The sequence below is a fragment of the Polyodon spathula genome, chromosome 13 (genome assembly GCF_017654505.1).
Source record: "Polyodon spathula isolate WHYD16114869_AA chromosome 13, ASM1765450v1, whole genome shotgun sequence".
Lineage (NCBI taxonomy): Eukaryota > Metazoa > Chordata > Actinopteri > Acipenseriformes > Polyodontidae > Polyodon > Polyodon spathula.
This window is the reverse complement of record NC_054546.1, coordinates 15,612,306-15,625,187: the sequence shown is the minus strand read 5'-3', so window position 1 is coordinate 15,625,187 and position 12,882 is coordinate 15,612,306. Positions and strand designations below refer to the sequence as shown.

The 12,882-nt window shown below is 36.9% G+C and overlaps 1 protein-coding gene across 1 annotated transcript in view; it reads left to right on the top strand.

Annotated features, from left to right (window-relative positions):
• Window positions 1-10,919, top strand: part of LOC121325234 (E3 ubiquitin-protein ligase MARCHF5-like) — a 60,940-nt gene extending 50,021 nt beyond the window's left edge. The window contains exons 3-6 of the mRNA XM_041267624.1: window positions 4,360-4,490; window positions 6,090-6,273; window positions 7,914-8,080; window positions 9,005-10,919. Of these exons, the coding sequence (XP_041123558.1) occupies window positions 4,360-4,490; window positions 6,090-6,273; window positions 7,914-8,080; window positions 9,005-9,121 (599 nt within the window). The 3' untranslated portion in view covers window positions 9,122-10,919. The remainder of the gene's footprint in view (window positions 1-4,359; window positions 4,491-6,089; window positions 6,274-7,913; window positions 8,081-9,004) is intronic.
• Window positions 10,920-12,882: the final 1,963 nt, after the last annotated feature.

Sequence of the window (12,882 nt, the reverse complement as noted above, 5' to 3'; positions counted from 1 at the left end):
GTGAATATCATAACTGTTCAGTAGCACACTGCTGATCACTGCATGTCTTTATATCAACTATTAACTTATGTTGTGCCAAACAAAAAGTGTTTGATAAGGAAAACTCAATGGAGATCTGTTCACTTCATATAAAGAGTCAATGGTGGATCTTAATACCACCATCATTAAAATATTAAAGTAGGACCAAATCTAATTTCACTTACTTTTTAAAGACAAAAATACACTAAAGACTCACATACATTGTTAGAGATGTTGGTATTTTCAAAGTACCCCTCTTTTAGTGGTTTAAAGAACAGCAGTGTTGTGTTCCACCTCCTCCAATGGATCAACATCATAAGATCATTACTTCCCTGAACTGAAATGAATGATCCTTCAGTACAGTAAATAATATATTGTCTTTGTGTGGTTCTAATCAAAAACCGCAGTTTTAACAGAAATCTCTAGTCTCTTGCAAATGTCTTTTTCCCCAGACACATTACATTACATTACATGAAATCTCCCTTCTCTTTTCTTGCTCAAAACAAATACTTAATGAACCATAGGTATCTACAGCTGTCAAATTTCAGACAGAAAATTGATGCAGTTGCTTTTAACAATGTGAGAGGCAAAGAACTCGTTGCTGGAAGGCAGACCGTCTTGCCAGAGCTAAGCTTGAATTGTAATGTATTAGACTGCAGTACAGGTTACTGTTCTGTCCAGATTTGGTGTTTCATTTGAGGATATAAAGTTGAAGTAGTGGCTTAAGCGCAGGGAATGATCATTTAGTTCTTGCCCACTTAGCATCCAGATGGGTTTCCAGCCTCTAATGAGCAAAACAAAATTCAGATAACCAAGCAGTTTCCCCTTTCTAGTTAACAAAAAAATGATATGTTATGATATTGTAGACGGTAAAAACCATATAAAGACCACATTTGCATAAAGCCATACCTGCTTGCTTCAGAATCGATATAAAAACCGAAACCCCATTAAGTAGAAAAAATTGTTTTCTGACAGACGCGCCCTGTAGGTTACGTCTGTTCTCTTTGAATCCAGGATGCACGCCTGGAGACTGACCTAGAAGTAAAAGTGCTTCAGCTTGTAAATTAAATCTGAGATGAAAATGTGGGAAAAGGACACTATTTTTTTATTCTAGGTTACTTTATGATGGGTTCTTAATATTAAACCTGTACTTTTAATAGCTTGTGTAAGGTAGTGCTGGAATGTTGATGTTATTTATAAACTGTAATACAGTAGGTCAGTAGGTATTGTGTACAAGCAACAAGCACAACAGTGTCTAATTAATGTCTTAAAAACACTTGGAGGAATGTATCAAGCTGCTATGTATTTTAAAGCTTAGCTGTGTGAGACATATAGACTTGAAATCCTTATAATAATTAAGTAACATCAGTTAAAGCCATGTAGTAGGTGATGCATTAAAAAAAGCATTGCTATCTGTAGCACGGGCATGGCTTGTCAATATTAAAGTATGTTCCAGTTCTTTTGAGTAAATGCATTTCTTGGACTTGTTCATTCCAGCTTGCAAGGGTAGCTGGGTAGGTGTTATTAGCAGTACAGGCTGCTTGTGACCCCTGCTGGATGGAATTAAAGGCATTCATTTAGCTGCCGGTCCATAACAGTAACCCTGCCTGAGGATGCAGTATAGTCCGGGTAGTTCATTCAAGCTTTAATAATGTAATGGTAGGGTTGGGGTGATTTACCATACATACAATTTTGTGTACTATTAACACTAGAACTACTGCAGCAGTCTTTTTTTACATTATTTTAAAATGTGCATAAAACTACTGCAGCTTCACACGCTACGAAACTGTTCTGTGTTAAACGTAGTCAAAACAGCGTGTTTATTTTAACATGCCAAACATAGTGCTTACCTTTTCATTACGATTTCCTCACTTGTATTATCCCATAATTTCTTTGTAAATCTGACGTTCCCCCATCTTTCCTGTGATATTTGGCGCGTAAAAACTTAAGTTTGCGAAACTTTTGCCGTTTTGATGTTATTGTTTGTTTTCCTTCAGGATATTGTCTGCGACATTGTTTTTGCAGCCTGCGTGTTACACATGAGGGAAACCTGTTACAACACGAGCACTGACAAGAGACTTGGGGGCGGTGTTGGAAGGGGACTTATGATTCCAAATGCTGGGCTATAAAACAGTGGTTTTAGCAGCTCAAAAACAACTTTTGACAAGAAGCGGGAGCTTATGACACTCTGGAGCAATAGAGAATAATGCCCGAGATTTATTTGTTTGGCAGTTTTATGCAAGTGTTTTCTGTTTACCCTTTTACTTTGTGTGTGAGTTTGACTCTGTTAGCTATTCAACGGTGATTTCCGTCTCCAGTCTTGCAATAGCTGGTTTGGTACACTGTTATTCAGTAACTTTTTTTGTTGTTTTTCAATATCATCACACCTAAGACTTGCTTTGCAGTCCTGCATTGCATTGGTGTGTTCATAATAACAAGAAAATAAGTATTTTTAAATAGCAAATAAGTATTTTTACAGCTGTTGATTAGATAAATCATGTCTGAAAATATCTCCTGTAGCTATTCAAAACAAGCGCAATGCCAAACCCACTGTCAAAATGACAGTTGCGGTAGTTCTAGGTATAACGTATTATAATGCATATATTAGATCAATGAGCCAGCTGCCCAATGTTTCGATATGTTGTACATATCTTTCTCAAACATTTATTTAGGAAAAGTAAAAAAGCACAGGTGCCTAGCTGCCAAATCGGTGGAGAAAAATGTATTTAAAAACTAATGCGCCAAAAAGACCGCTCTGGTAGTTCTAATGTTAAGTAGTTGGGTAAAAAGAAAGTGCGCTAAATTCATTAGTTTCAACTTAAAATAATCACAGGGTATTCCATTTGATTTTACGGTTTGTATACAATGTTTTTTTTTTAGTTTTTTGTCCTTTTAAACCGGACACTTAGTTATCCCAGGTAACCTGTCCGCGGTTTAGCGAGGGACTACTGTATTTCATAAGTATAACCAGCAGAATCTAAATGATCAAACAACACAGTATGCAATTGCCATCTTTTTTTTTTTTTTTTATCCCGTAGTTATCATTTCTGAGATTTTCAATATTGTCCCAACCCTACGTAGTGGTCTCAATAATTGCCCTACCTGATGTAGGTCTGCCATGTGTGGGCTATTAACTTCATTAAATCCTTTTAAAATCATCTACATTGAAACATACTCTGTGGTTATAGTACTCAGAATTAAATTGCAAGGGCAGCTTTGTGTCCCCAGTGACTTTCATTCTTTATTTGTTTATTTTTTTAAATTGGAATCGCCAATTGTTGGTTTTTTTTTTTATCCCATTTTCTCCCCAATTTGAAATGCCCAATTTGAAATGCCCAATTTGAAATGCCCAATTTGAAATGCCCAATTTTAAGCCCGGCTCACCGCTGCAACCCCTACACTGATTCAGGAGAGACGAAGACGAACACACGCGTCCTCCTAAACGTGTGCTGACAGTCGTCCGCTTCTTTTCGCTCTGCAGGCCCGCAATGCAGCTACCTCAGAGCTACAACAGCTCTGGGCCACTAGCAGGCAGTCCGGCAGGTGCCCAGCCAGTCTAAAGGGGTCGCTGGTGCGCAGTGAGGTGAGGACACCATGGCCGCCCTAGCCCTCCCCACCTCAGGCGGCGCTTGGCCAATTTTGCGCTGCCCCCTGGGAACTCCCGTCCACAGCAGGCAGTGAAATAGTCTGGACCCGAACCGGCGACCTCCAGGCTATAGGGTGCATCCTGCACTTCATGCGGAGTGCCTTTACTGCAGTTTAATTCTGAGTACTATAACCACAGAGTATGTGCCTTTACTGGATGCGACCCTGACTTTCATACTTTGTTTTTTTTTAATTATTGCATCAAGCAAACACTAATTGGACTGTTTAACTGGACAAGGAAAGATCAAGACATGTCTGTTCGACAACATTGTACTTTGGGTTTACAAAAATATAGTCCCATAAACCAATTTGATAAAAATATTTTATAAATTGTGTGAGCGAAGTAAGCTATAAATGTTAATCAGTTTGCCATAAATTATTTTTTAATTTGACATTTATGTACTACTGTGGTACAACTATTACCACATGTTAGTTATGGTCGTTAGGGTATAATGCAGGTAATCCATAAAAGTATTGTTACTTTAAAAATGTAAGTAACAATTTATAAGCCAAGGTTATTGGTCTACTGATGATAAACCAGATTGACAGTGATGTATAACCGAAAGCTGTATTTTATTTTCTTTCTTCCATGCTACCACACTTAGAAAACAAAAGTAGTAGTGTTTTGTTTTGGGTTTTTTTGGTGGGTGTATGCCTTGCAATTCTAAGTGTGTTATATTTCCCTCCCTCTCCTAGGTCCAGTAGTGTATCTCCTGGACCTTGCAGACCGTCTGATCTCCAAAGCTTGCCCCTTTGCTGCAGCAGGAATTATGGTGGGGTCAATCTACTGGACAGCAGTGACCTATGGGGCCGTTACAGTCATGCAGGTATATTTTACACTTGGCAATAGATACAAAAATAAATAAAGACAAAGTAGACATCTAGAGAACCACCTGTCCAGTTACAAGGAAACTTGGCAAACACATTGGTTTGTTCTGTTATTCAGAGTATCAGAATGTATATATGTTACATATGTAACTAACATGTTTTATATTGTTTTTCAAAATAAAATGCACCCTGTCATTAGACACACTTACACAAACACTCACACTTTGGAATAAATAACTTTGTCAGGCAAGATCACCAGGAAGGTCAGTGCCCTCCTGCTCTTTGGTTACCAACCTTCAGAGGACTGGGTGAGTGCAACTGAATCACACAATAATTTAAGTATTGTGACGTCTTTTGAAGCAAGTTTCATTTCATTATGTGCAACATCCTGTTTACCAGGCATTCAGGTGTCTGCTTTTAAAATAATAAGCAGCAGAGAGAAGCATTAAGGACAACAGAATTTTTACAAGGGATGCTGCTGGGTAATTTGAGTATAGTGTATGTTTGTATTTGTCCTTATTATAATTCCAAATGTGACACTAAAGAGCCAAAACTGCAAGGTTAATTAGTCAATTAATTAAAAGATTTAAAGTCATCCCCGATCACATACAACTGAAGCAAAGTGACATCAATCACCTTTAACCCATCCACTGTGCAGTTCCTTCGCAAAACTTTGGTCACTGATGTTGCAATGATTATATATATATATATATATATATATAGATATATAATATTTTAAATTTTAAATATTCTAGAAGATCTTATCCGCTAATAATTACGTTGTACCACAAGGCTTCACAGTGGTGTGGGTGTTACAGTTCTCTGTTAATACAGCCTTAACAGTGGTGTGGTTTCACCATCTCTCTCTGATTCCCAGCAGTGGTGTATTGTAAGACAGCAGCTTCTCTAATTAATTAAAAAAATAATAATAATCTGCTTTGTTCAAGGCAGACTTAGCACAGTCTGCAGTAACTGCAGAAGACCTGTAGGGACCTATACTACCAAACCAAGCACAAAATCTGTATTGCTTAATTTGCTCTGTTTCTTATTTTTATATTATATAAGCTTAGTGTCACAGTAAATATAATGCCTCCTTACAACTTTACATAATTCTGATAAAATCTTTAGTGACAAAATACAGATTTTAGGCATTATATACGGTACAGTATGACATGCCAAGGTGTGTCTTATGATGGGAATATTATTTGCAGACAATGTATAGTGAGATGATGAGAAACCTTGCCAGGCTGCATCCCTAAAAGATTACATTTTTCTCGGACATCACTAAACTCAATCGGCTAGTTTCACAGACAGACTAATTATGACTCAATGATAATTTAGGTAAGCTAATCCAAGATTGGAGCTAACTTAGACAAGTATGTCTCATTTATTTATTTAAATGTAATGGAAGAGCGTTAGTATTTGTGTGCAGTGTTTTTTACAAAACTAATTGTCTCAGTTAGCAAACTGTTATGCTTTTTTAGCATGTCCAGTTTTGCAGAGAAAGCCATCTCATGTATTTAGCAGATACCTAGAGGTGGGGAAAGGGGGTTTAGCAGAGAGTGAAGCCTGTGTATTGAGTTGTGACTGTTCCGTAGGTGGTAGGACACAAAGAAGGACTTGATGTCATGGAGAGGGCGGATCCTCTGTTCCTTCTCATTGGGCTCCCCACAATCCCAGTCATGCTGATTTTGGGCAAGATGATTCGCTGGGAGGATTACATACTAAGATTGTGGCGCAAGTATTCCAACAAGCTACAGATTTTGAACAGTATTTTCCCAGGTAAACCAAGAAAAGTCTAGAGATATTGTAAATTTGACTGTGGTATAACAATGAATGTTCTTCCAAGTTTCTGCTATGAATAATAGCAGGCACTAATAGTACTGCTGCATCCTTCATCACTAGCATTGTATGTTTACATACAGATACATTGGCTAGGGTCTTGTCAGAGTCCCTGCTTTTGACATTGTATTCATTATTCTTGTCCTTCAACTGTCTTGTACCTTCTTTTTCTTGTATATTACTGCAATCTCATACCATAAATGATTAATCAACAGTTCATATTCAGTTTAAAAAAGAAATGTCAAGATTAAAATCTTAATTTCACCTTAATTATAATTCTTTTTTTTATTTTACTCTTTAATTTACATTTGCTTATTTTCAAAACCTAGTAGGAGCCTTTTTTACATTGCCTGTAACCTAGACGCTTGATTTGCCTCTGGCCTCTCTTGATCAGCTGCATGCCGTTAACTTTTTCCACTAAGCTCATCAACAAGGCAATCGACTGACACGGTAACTAGATCCCAGCTCAGACAGGGCATATTTGAACCCATGACCTTTTTGAAGCAAAGGATTTGCAAACCTACAAGTGGGCTCATTTGAAAAGCTTTGACACATTGAAAAGATCAGTGTCCTAACTTATTCATGGGAAAACGGGAACAAAACATGACATTAATCCCTGGTTTGGTGGGCATTTGTTGATATTTGTATGATTTTGGAGAAAACCATTTACTAACTGTGCTAACACTGTTCACTCTACCATTAAATTCACCTTTTAATAGTACCATGGAAGATTCCCATATTTCCAGCTTTGATTACCATTCACAAATTCAAACAGATATGTGCAGCAAACCCACAGGTGCTCATCTCTATCTAAACTGGACATCCTACCTTACAAAACACATTAATACTAACATAGCCTACAGCCTTTTACTCTCAGAATAAAATGCATCTTCAGTGACACAAGAACTACCTTTAGAGACTTAAGGAACTCGGATCAATTTTTTGTCAAGGGTGTACCTTTAGATATTGCTAATCAACAAAGCACCTGTAATAACAAGATAATTCTGTGCCTTTGCAAGATGAAAAATAAGATTAATGTTTGGGATTGATTTTTCACCCAGCAGCACCTAGTCCTAATTACCAATTACAATTAAGGTAATTTATCTGTTAGTGGCCAATTCATTTAAACTTCAGAAAGCTCTTCCCAAGCCTCTTGTCTCTTTTTGCCACCTTCCTAATCTATGTTAGTAAAATCTAAATTAAAACAACTTGTTATCAAGGGTCAGGGTCTCACCACTCTGCCTTTTAACAGATGCACTATCTGTGATTTATCTTGAAGAAACTATTACTTTCAATAGTACTCCTCGAACTGTAGAATCTGCCATATAGAACAGTCTCCTGTAAGTCTTTCAATGTCAGCAATGTTGTACACACCAAACAATCTGATTGCAAGAAACTATATTTAGGTAAGGTACCATTAATTTAGGAATCAGAAATTCGCTGTCATCTTTAAAAAGATGATCAACCTTGTGCTCAGCACTTCATCTCCTAATATGCTCCATGTTGCCTTTGTAATGTAGATCTGGTTTGATAGTTTGGTTTGTATTGATTTTGCCTTTTTTGATTCTCTCTGTCTGCAGGGATCGGATGCCCTGTTCCTCGTATTCCAGCTGAGGCCAGCCCTCTAGCAGATCATGTTTCAGCGACTCGCATTCTCTGTGGGGCACTGGTGTTCCCAACAATTGCCACCATAGTGGGAAAGCTAATGTTCAGCAGTGTCAATTCTAACCTACAAAGGACGATTCTGGTAGGAATAACTTCTCTGTTTTTAAATCAAATTCTCCTCCCTCCCATGTACTTAACTAACAAACTATTCAAAGTGTACAATTTCAAGATCAGCCTCTGCTGAGAGAGACATGTTGTACAGGGTATATTTTACACACATGAAAGATTTGCATTTAAGTGAGGTGTAGAATAGCTAAATTTTGTTCATGTATTTTTTTATTTATTTTGGTTCTTGTGAGTTCAGTGCGAAAGAAGAGAGACAATCACACTGGCTACAATCATACAAGCTACACCTCACAGCTCTGTGAGCGCACCTAAATCCCAATCCGAGCATCCTTTGCAACACTGTCTTGAGTCTCTCTCTAACAAGACTGATGTGAGGATTTAAACCCAGGCCTCCAGATGTGAAATGCTGGTAATTTATCCCACTTCACCACCTCCCTGAAAGAGAAGGAGAAGAGTTTCTGCTGTGCCTTTCCTACCAGTGATCCTGAATTTCAAACAAAATATCCCACAGCAGCTACCTGGTGTCCTCTGTTACAATCTGGGATTGATCAGTCAGTGACCAGTCTACCTACCCTGCACTGCTGTCTGTGGATTAGGAAAAGAACGTTCCCTCCCTGAGTGAGGAAAATCAAATACAAATGCCTGTTACTCATGTTTTTTTATTTTTTTTTTAGGACAAAGTACTTGAAAGCTCATAGAAAAGGGCAGTAGGGTAATTGTTGCCAAAAGACGAAATATTCAGTTTATCAATGTTTTTTTTTTTTTTAAATCTGCCAGTGTTGTTCTGTTGTGTGCAAGGTATAGGCTTGTTGTTGTTAGTCTGCTATACACAAGGCATATGAGTCTTCTCCAGTGTTTCAAGGGGATCTGTATCCCCTCATCGATTCCATTTTGTTTTCCATTTAAAATAATAACCTTTTTATATCTGTTTTGCTTTCAGGGAGGAATTGCCTTCGTTGCCATAAAAGGAGTCTTCAAGGTGTACTTCAAGCAGCAGCAGTATTTGCGCCAAGCTCATCGTAAAATTCTAGATTACGCTGAGCAAGAGGAAGCTTGAGAAGATGTACATGTGAAGCAAGGAACTCTTGACTGCTGTACAGCATCTTATTATTCACTACATTAGATTGTGCTGAATTGGTTCCATCCGTAATATTTTTGCTATATGGGATTTACATACACTGCTTGTTCTTTATTTTCTCAAACGTAATAAAAGCACTTTTGTGATGGTGATACTGATGGGGGAGGAAAACGCCAAATAGTCATCTTTGAACCCAAAAATTTGATTTATTTTTATTATCACTCATATTACTGTTGTAGCGTGTTTTGGCATTAATCTGATCTGGTATTGATGTTTTGTAACAGTGGGAAAGGTTAGGTGTTGGTGGTTTAAAACAAGTTACCATATTTTAATGATCTCCCAGCCAGTTAGTAAAATATTAAATGCTAAAGATGGCTTGTATTCTTTTGCTAGAGAATAATCTTGCTTTCTGTTGGAAGTTGCCAGTCATTCCTCAGTTCAGCACAAAACCTCTTATCTGATTTACTGGAACATTTGAAATAATTATCTTGGTAACTAAGGTCTACCTTTTGTAAACATTTCAGTCTATTATTATTTTTTACTTTAACCCTCATAAGCTCCATTGGGGGAGCAGACATCTCAGCAAACCTGCCAACCAGAGCAAACAGGCACTACCAAAATGCTTTTAAGCGTAGATAAGGATAAGTTAGTATACTGTTCTGTAAAGGTGCCCTATTGCGGCTTTACACTTATGGCAAATGACACAGAATTTGGTATATCTCCTTGCGACCCTGTGTACATTATTTTTTTAGTGAACAGAAATGTTTTGGTTTGCAAGGAGATATTTGAATGTGTATTTGTATTAACTACAACATGGGTACATTTTAATTTGAAATTACATAAAGGATACAAATAGGAAAGTTTTGCAGAAAACTATTTATCACGGAGGTCTTGGAAAGGCTCCCCTTAATTTATTCTATTGTTACAAGAAAGAAAATGTAAAAGAAGTGAACGCAGTGGCCAAAGCCAATGTAAGCCTTCCTCTGTTGCAAACTGTAGATGGTTTATATATTGCCCTTTCACATAAATGAAACATTTCTATTCAGTGACTTGATGTGATTGAGTGCCTGACCATGTTTAAGCACAGTTTTATTTTGTCAGTAATATTACAAAAATACTGCAACTGTAATCATATGCCAATTCTTGTTAGCATGTGTTTAGTGCATGGCAACCAAGAGGTTTCTTTTAATGACAATAATACTTAAAACCGTATATAGTTATGTTGGTAGGTGTTTAATATACGATGTACTTGCTAAACTGAAATAGCTTTAAAATATGAAAATAATATATGAATGACTTGAGAAATATATTATATTGTACATGTTTTGAAATCCTGACATCTGTATACATTGTGCATTATTATTATTTTTTTTTTTTTTGGCATCTGATCATGTTAGTGTAGTTTAAGGAAACTGAAGAAAATAGAGGGCAGATGCAGAAATGGTAGTATTTGTATCTAATTCAGAAGGGCACAAATATAGTGGGCCAAAGTGGTATTGAGATGATTTGGGTGTAAATAGAATTCATTTTGGTGGCCAGTTTGTGTCTGTAGTGCAGCTGGCTTATTATTTTCACCACCATGAATCATGGCAACAATTTTACGTCATAAAATGTTTAATGCATTTGATTGACTTTGTTATGATAAATAACTTTTTTAAAGTGCTAAAAACTCTGTATTTGCCTTGTATAAAACAGAATGCATTGTACAACAAATGCCCTCTGACTATACAGTTTCATGGTTGATAATTCAATTGTGATAAATGTATTTTTACACTGATTGATGGTTGTATTTTAGTGTTGCAATTATTCATTGAGCTAAAAACTGCATTATAGTACTGGCAATTGCTTTGTTGGTGTTAAAGATGCAACGTCCTGCAATAATTAAGCCATGAAAACTAAAAGTGAACACTATATTCTGAAAACCACTCAGAATGTTTAAATACAGCACTTTCCTTAAAGGATAATTCCTCTGGTTTCGCTGAATGGGGGGGGAATGGATGGATGTTGGGCTCTTCAAGCCTTGTTTGCTTTTTTTACTGCTGTATCCAGACCCACATTAGCAGTCTCTGTTTTTCTCATCTGAGAAATGCATCTAAACTGCCTGCTACTGAAAGACTACATTTGTTTCATCTAGGATTCATTATTGTAAAGCTTTTTTTACAGTGTTTTGCTGTGACTCGCTTACGAAACTAATCGATCTGGAAACAAAACATAAAATGGTATGTGCATGACATACCTGAACTGTCCAGTAGATATGTTCTACATATTTTAAAAACAAAGCATTATATATTTATTATTTACATTAAAATTGTATATAGCAAGGGAGTGTATTTTTTTCTTTCAGCAATAATGGCTTGGTCAGAGTAATCACACATACTATAGACATTGTTTCTGACAGGATTACTACTGCTAGTCACTGAACAGTATACAAGAATAAACAGCAACCCTACAGTAATGGCTGCACATTTCTAAATAAATTACATTTAAGGGGAATGCTCATGTCATGTATCCTGGCTACTATTATTTTCAGAAAGCCTCTATAGGTGCATCCAAGTTTTCTTTTATTAACACTGAATTTCAATATCTAATTTGTATGTATGTGGACACCTGCTGCTGTTAAAGTGCAAATCTGATCTTTTACATGCCTCAAGCAGTTCTAATATTTCTCTTCCTGTAGAAAATACATTAACACAGAATCCTTCAAAAACCTGTATATGTGGATCTTTGTTGCATTTAAAATGCATACAAAAGGGAGGACTGCTTTTGTTTTAATCTTTAATTCAAACATTGAAGGTAATGATAAAGCATGTGTCTTTGTGACCTTGTCAGATAGTTTTTCTTAATTGAAAATCGAGGGTGGGGAATTCGTAGGGTTATGTTAATACATATTTTAAAACGGGGAGGTTAAACTTCCAAAAGGAAACGAATACTTCTTCATTAAAAAGTGGGTATGGATTACCCTGAAGTAAACTATCAAAATGGCAATCTACTTTTTACATTGAGGTCTACAGAATGCAGCTGTTTGAATCATTAAAACAGGACCACCCCCCACTCCGCAATGATTGTAACTGTAATCAGTTAAACAGAACACTAGATCTGCTGAATTTCAGGGGATTTTGATTGAACTACTTGGCTTCTGTATGTAAGACGCTATTCTAAATAACTGGATGGGTTTAAGAGGTTCACAGATTGACCCAAAACTAGGACAACCTAAAGCCCCATCAGTCTTTGTGAGACAACCGTACTTGCTGCGGATTTCAGTGTGGTCCAAGTGGACTTAATAGTTGCGTTAGGTCCCAGGGGACTTTCATCCAACAGGGCTTGGCTTAGATTTGATTTGACTGGTACCTGATTTATGATGGTACAAATTGAAATTCTTGCATCTTCTGGAAGGGGAAATAAACTAGCAATCAAATAACTTGCTGGTAGGAGCAGCTAATGATTGTTTTGAGCTGTTTCTTGCTGTTTTCAGAATGTTTTCCTTTTTTTTTAGGGGTAAAAAGTAGCATCTACTTCAAAATATAGCTTTGCAATCAGTTCGCCTTTATGAACGTGATTAGCAGTTCTGCAGCAAGTTCTGATACATTGGGCAGTGACCCAAGACCAAGATCTGGGACAGCATAAATTAAGAAATGGGATTCTGAGAAACCAACATGATGCTTATGCATGTCAGGGTGCTGGGTAGCATACAAAGCTGTGCAATGAGTGATACTTTGTTTTTCTTCACAAAAACACAAATG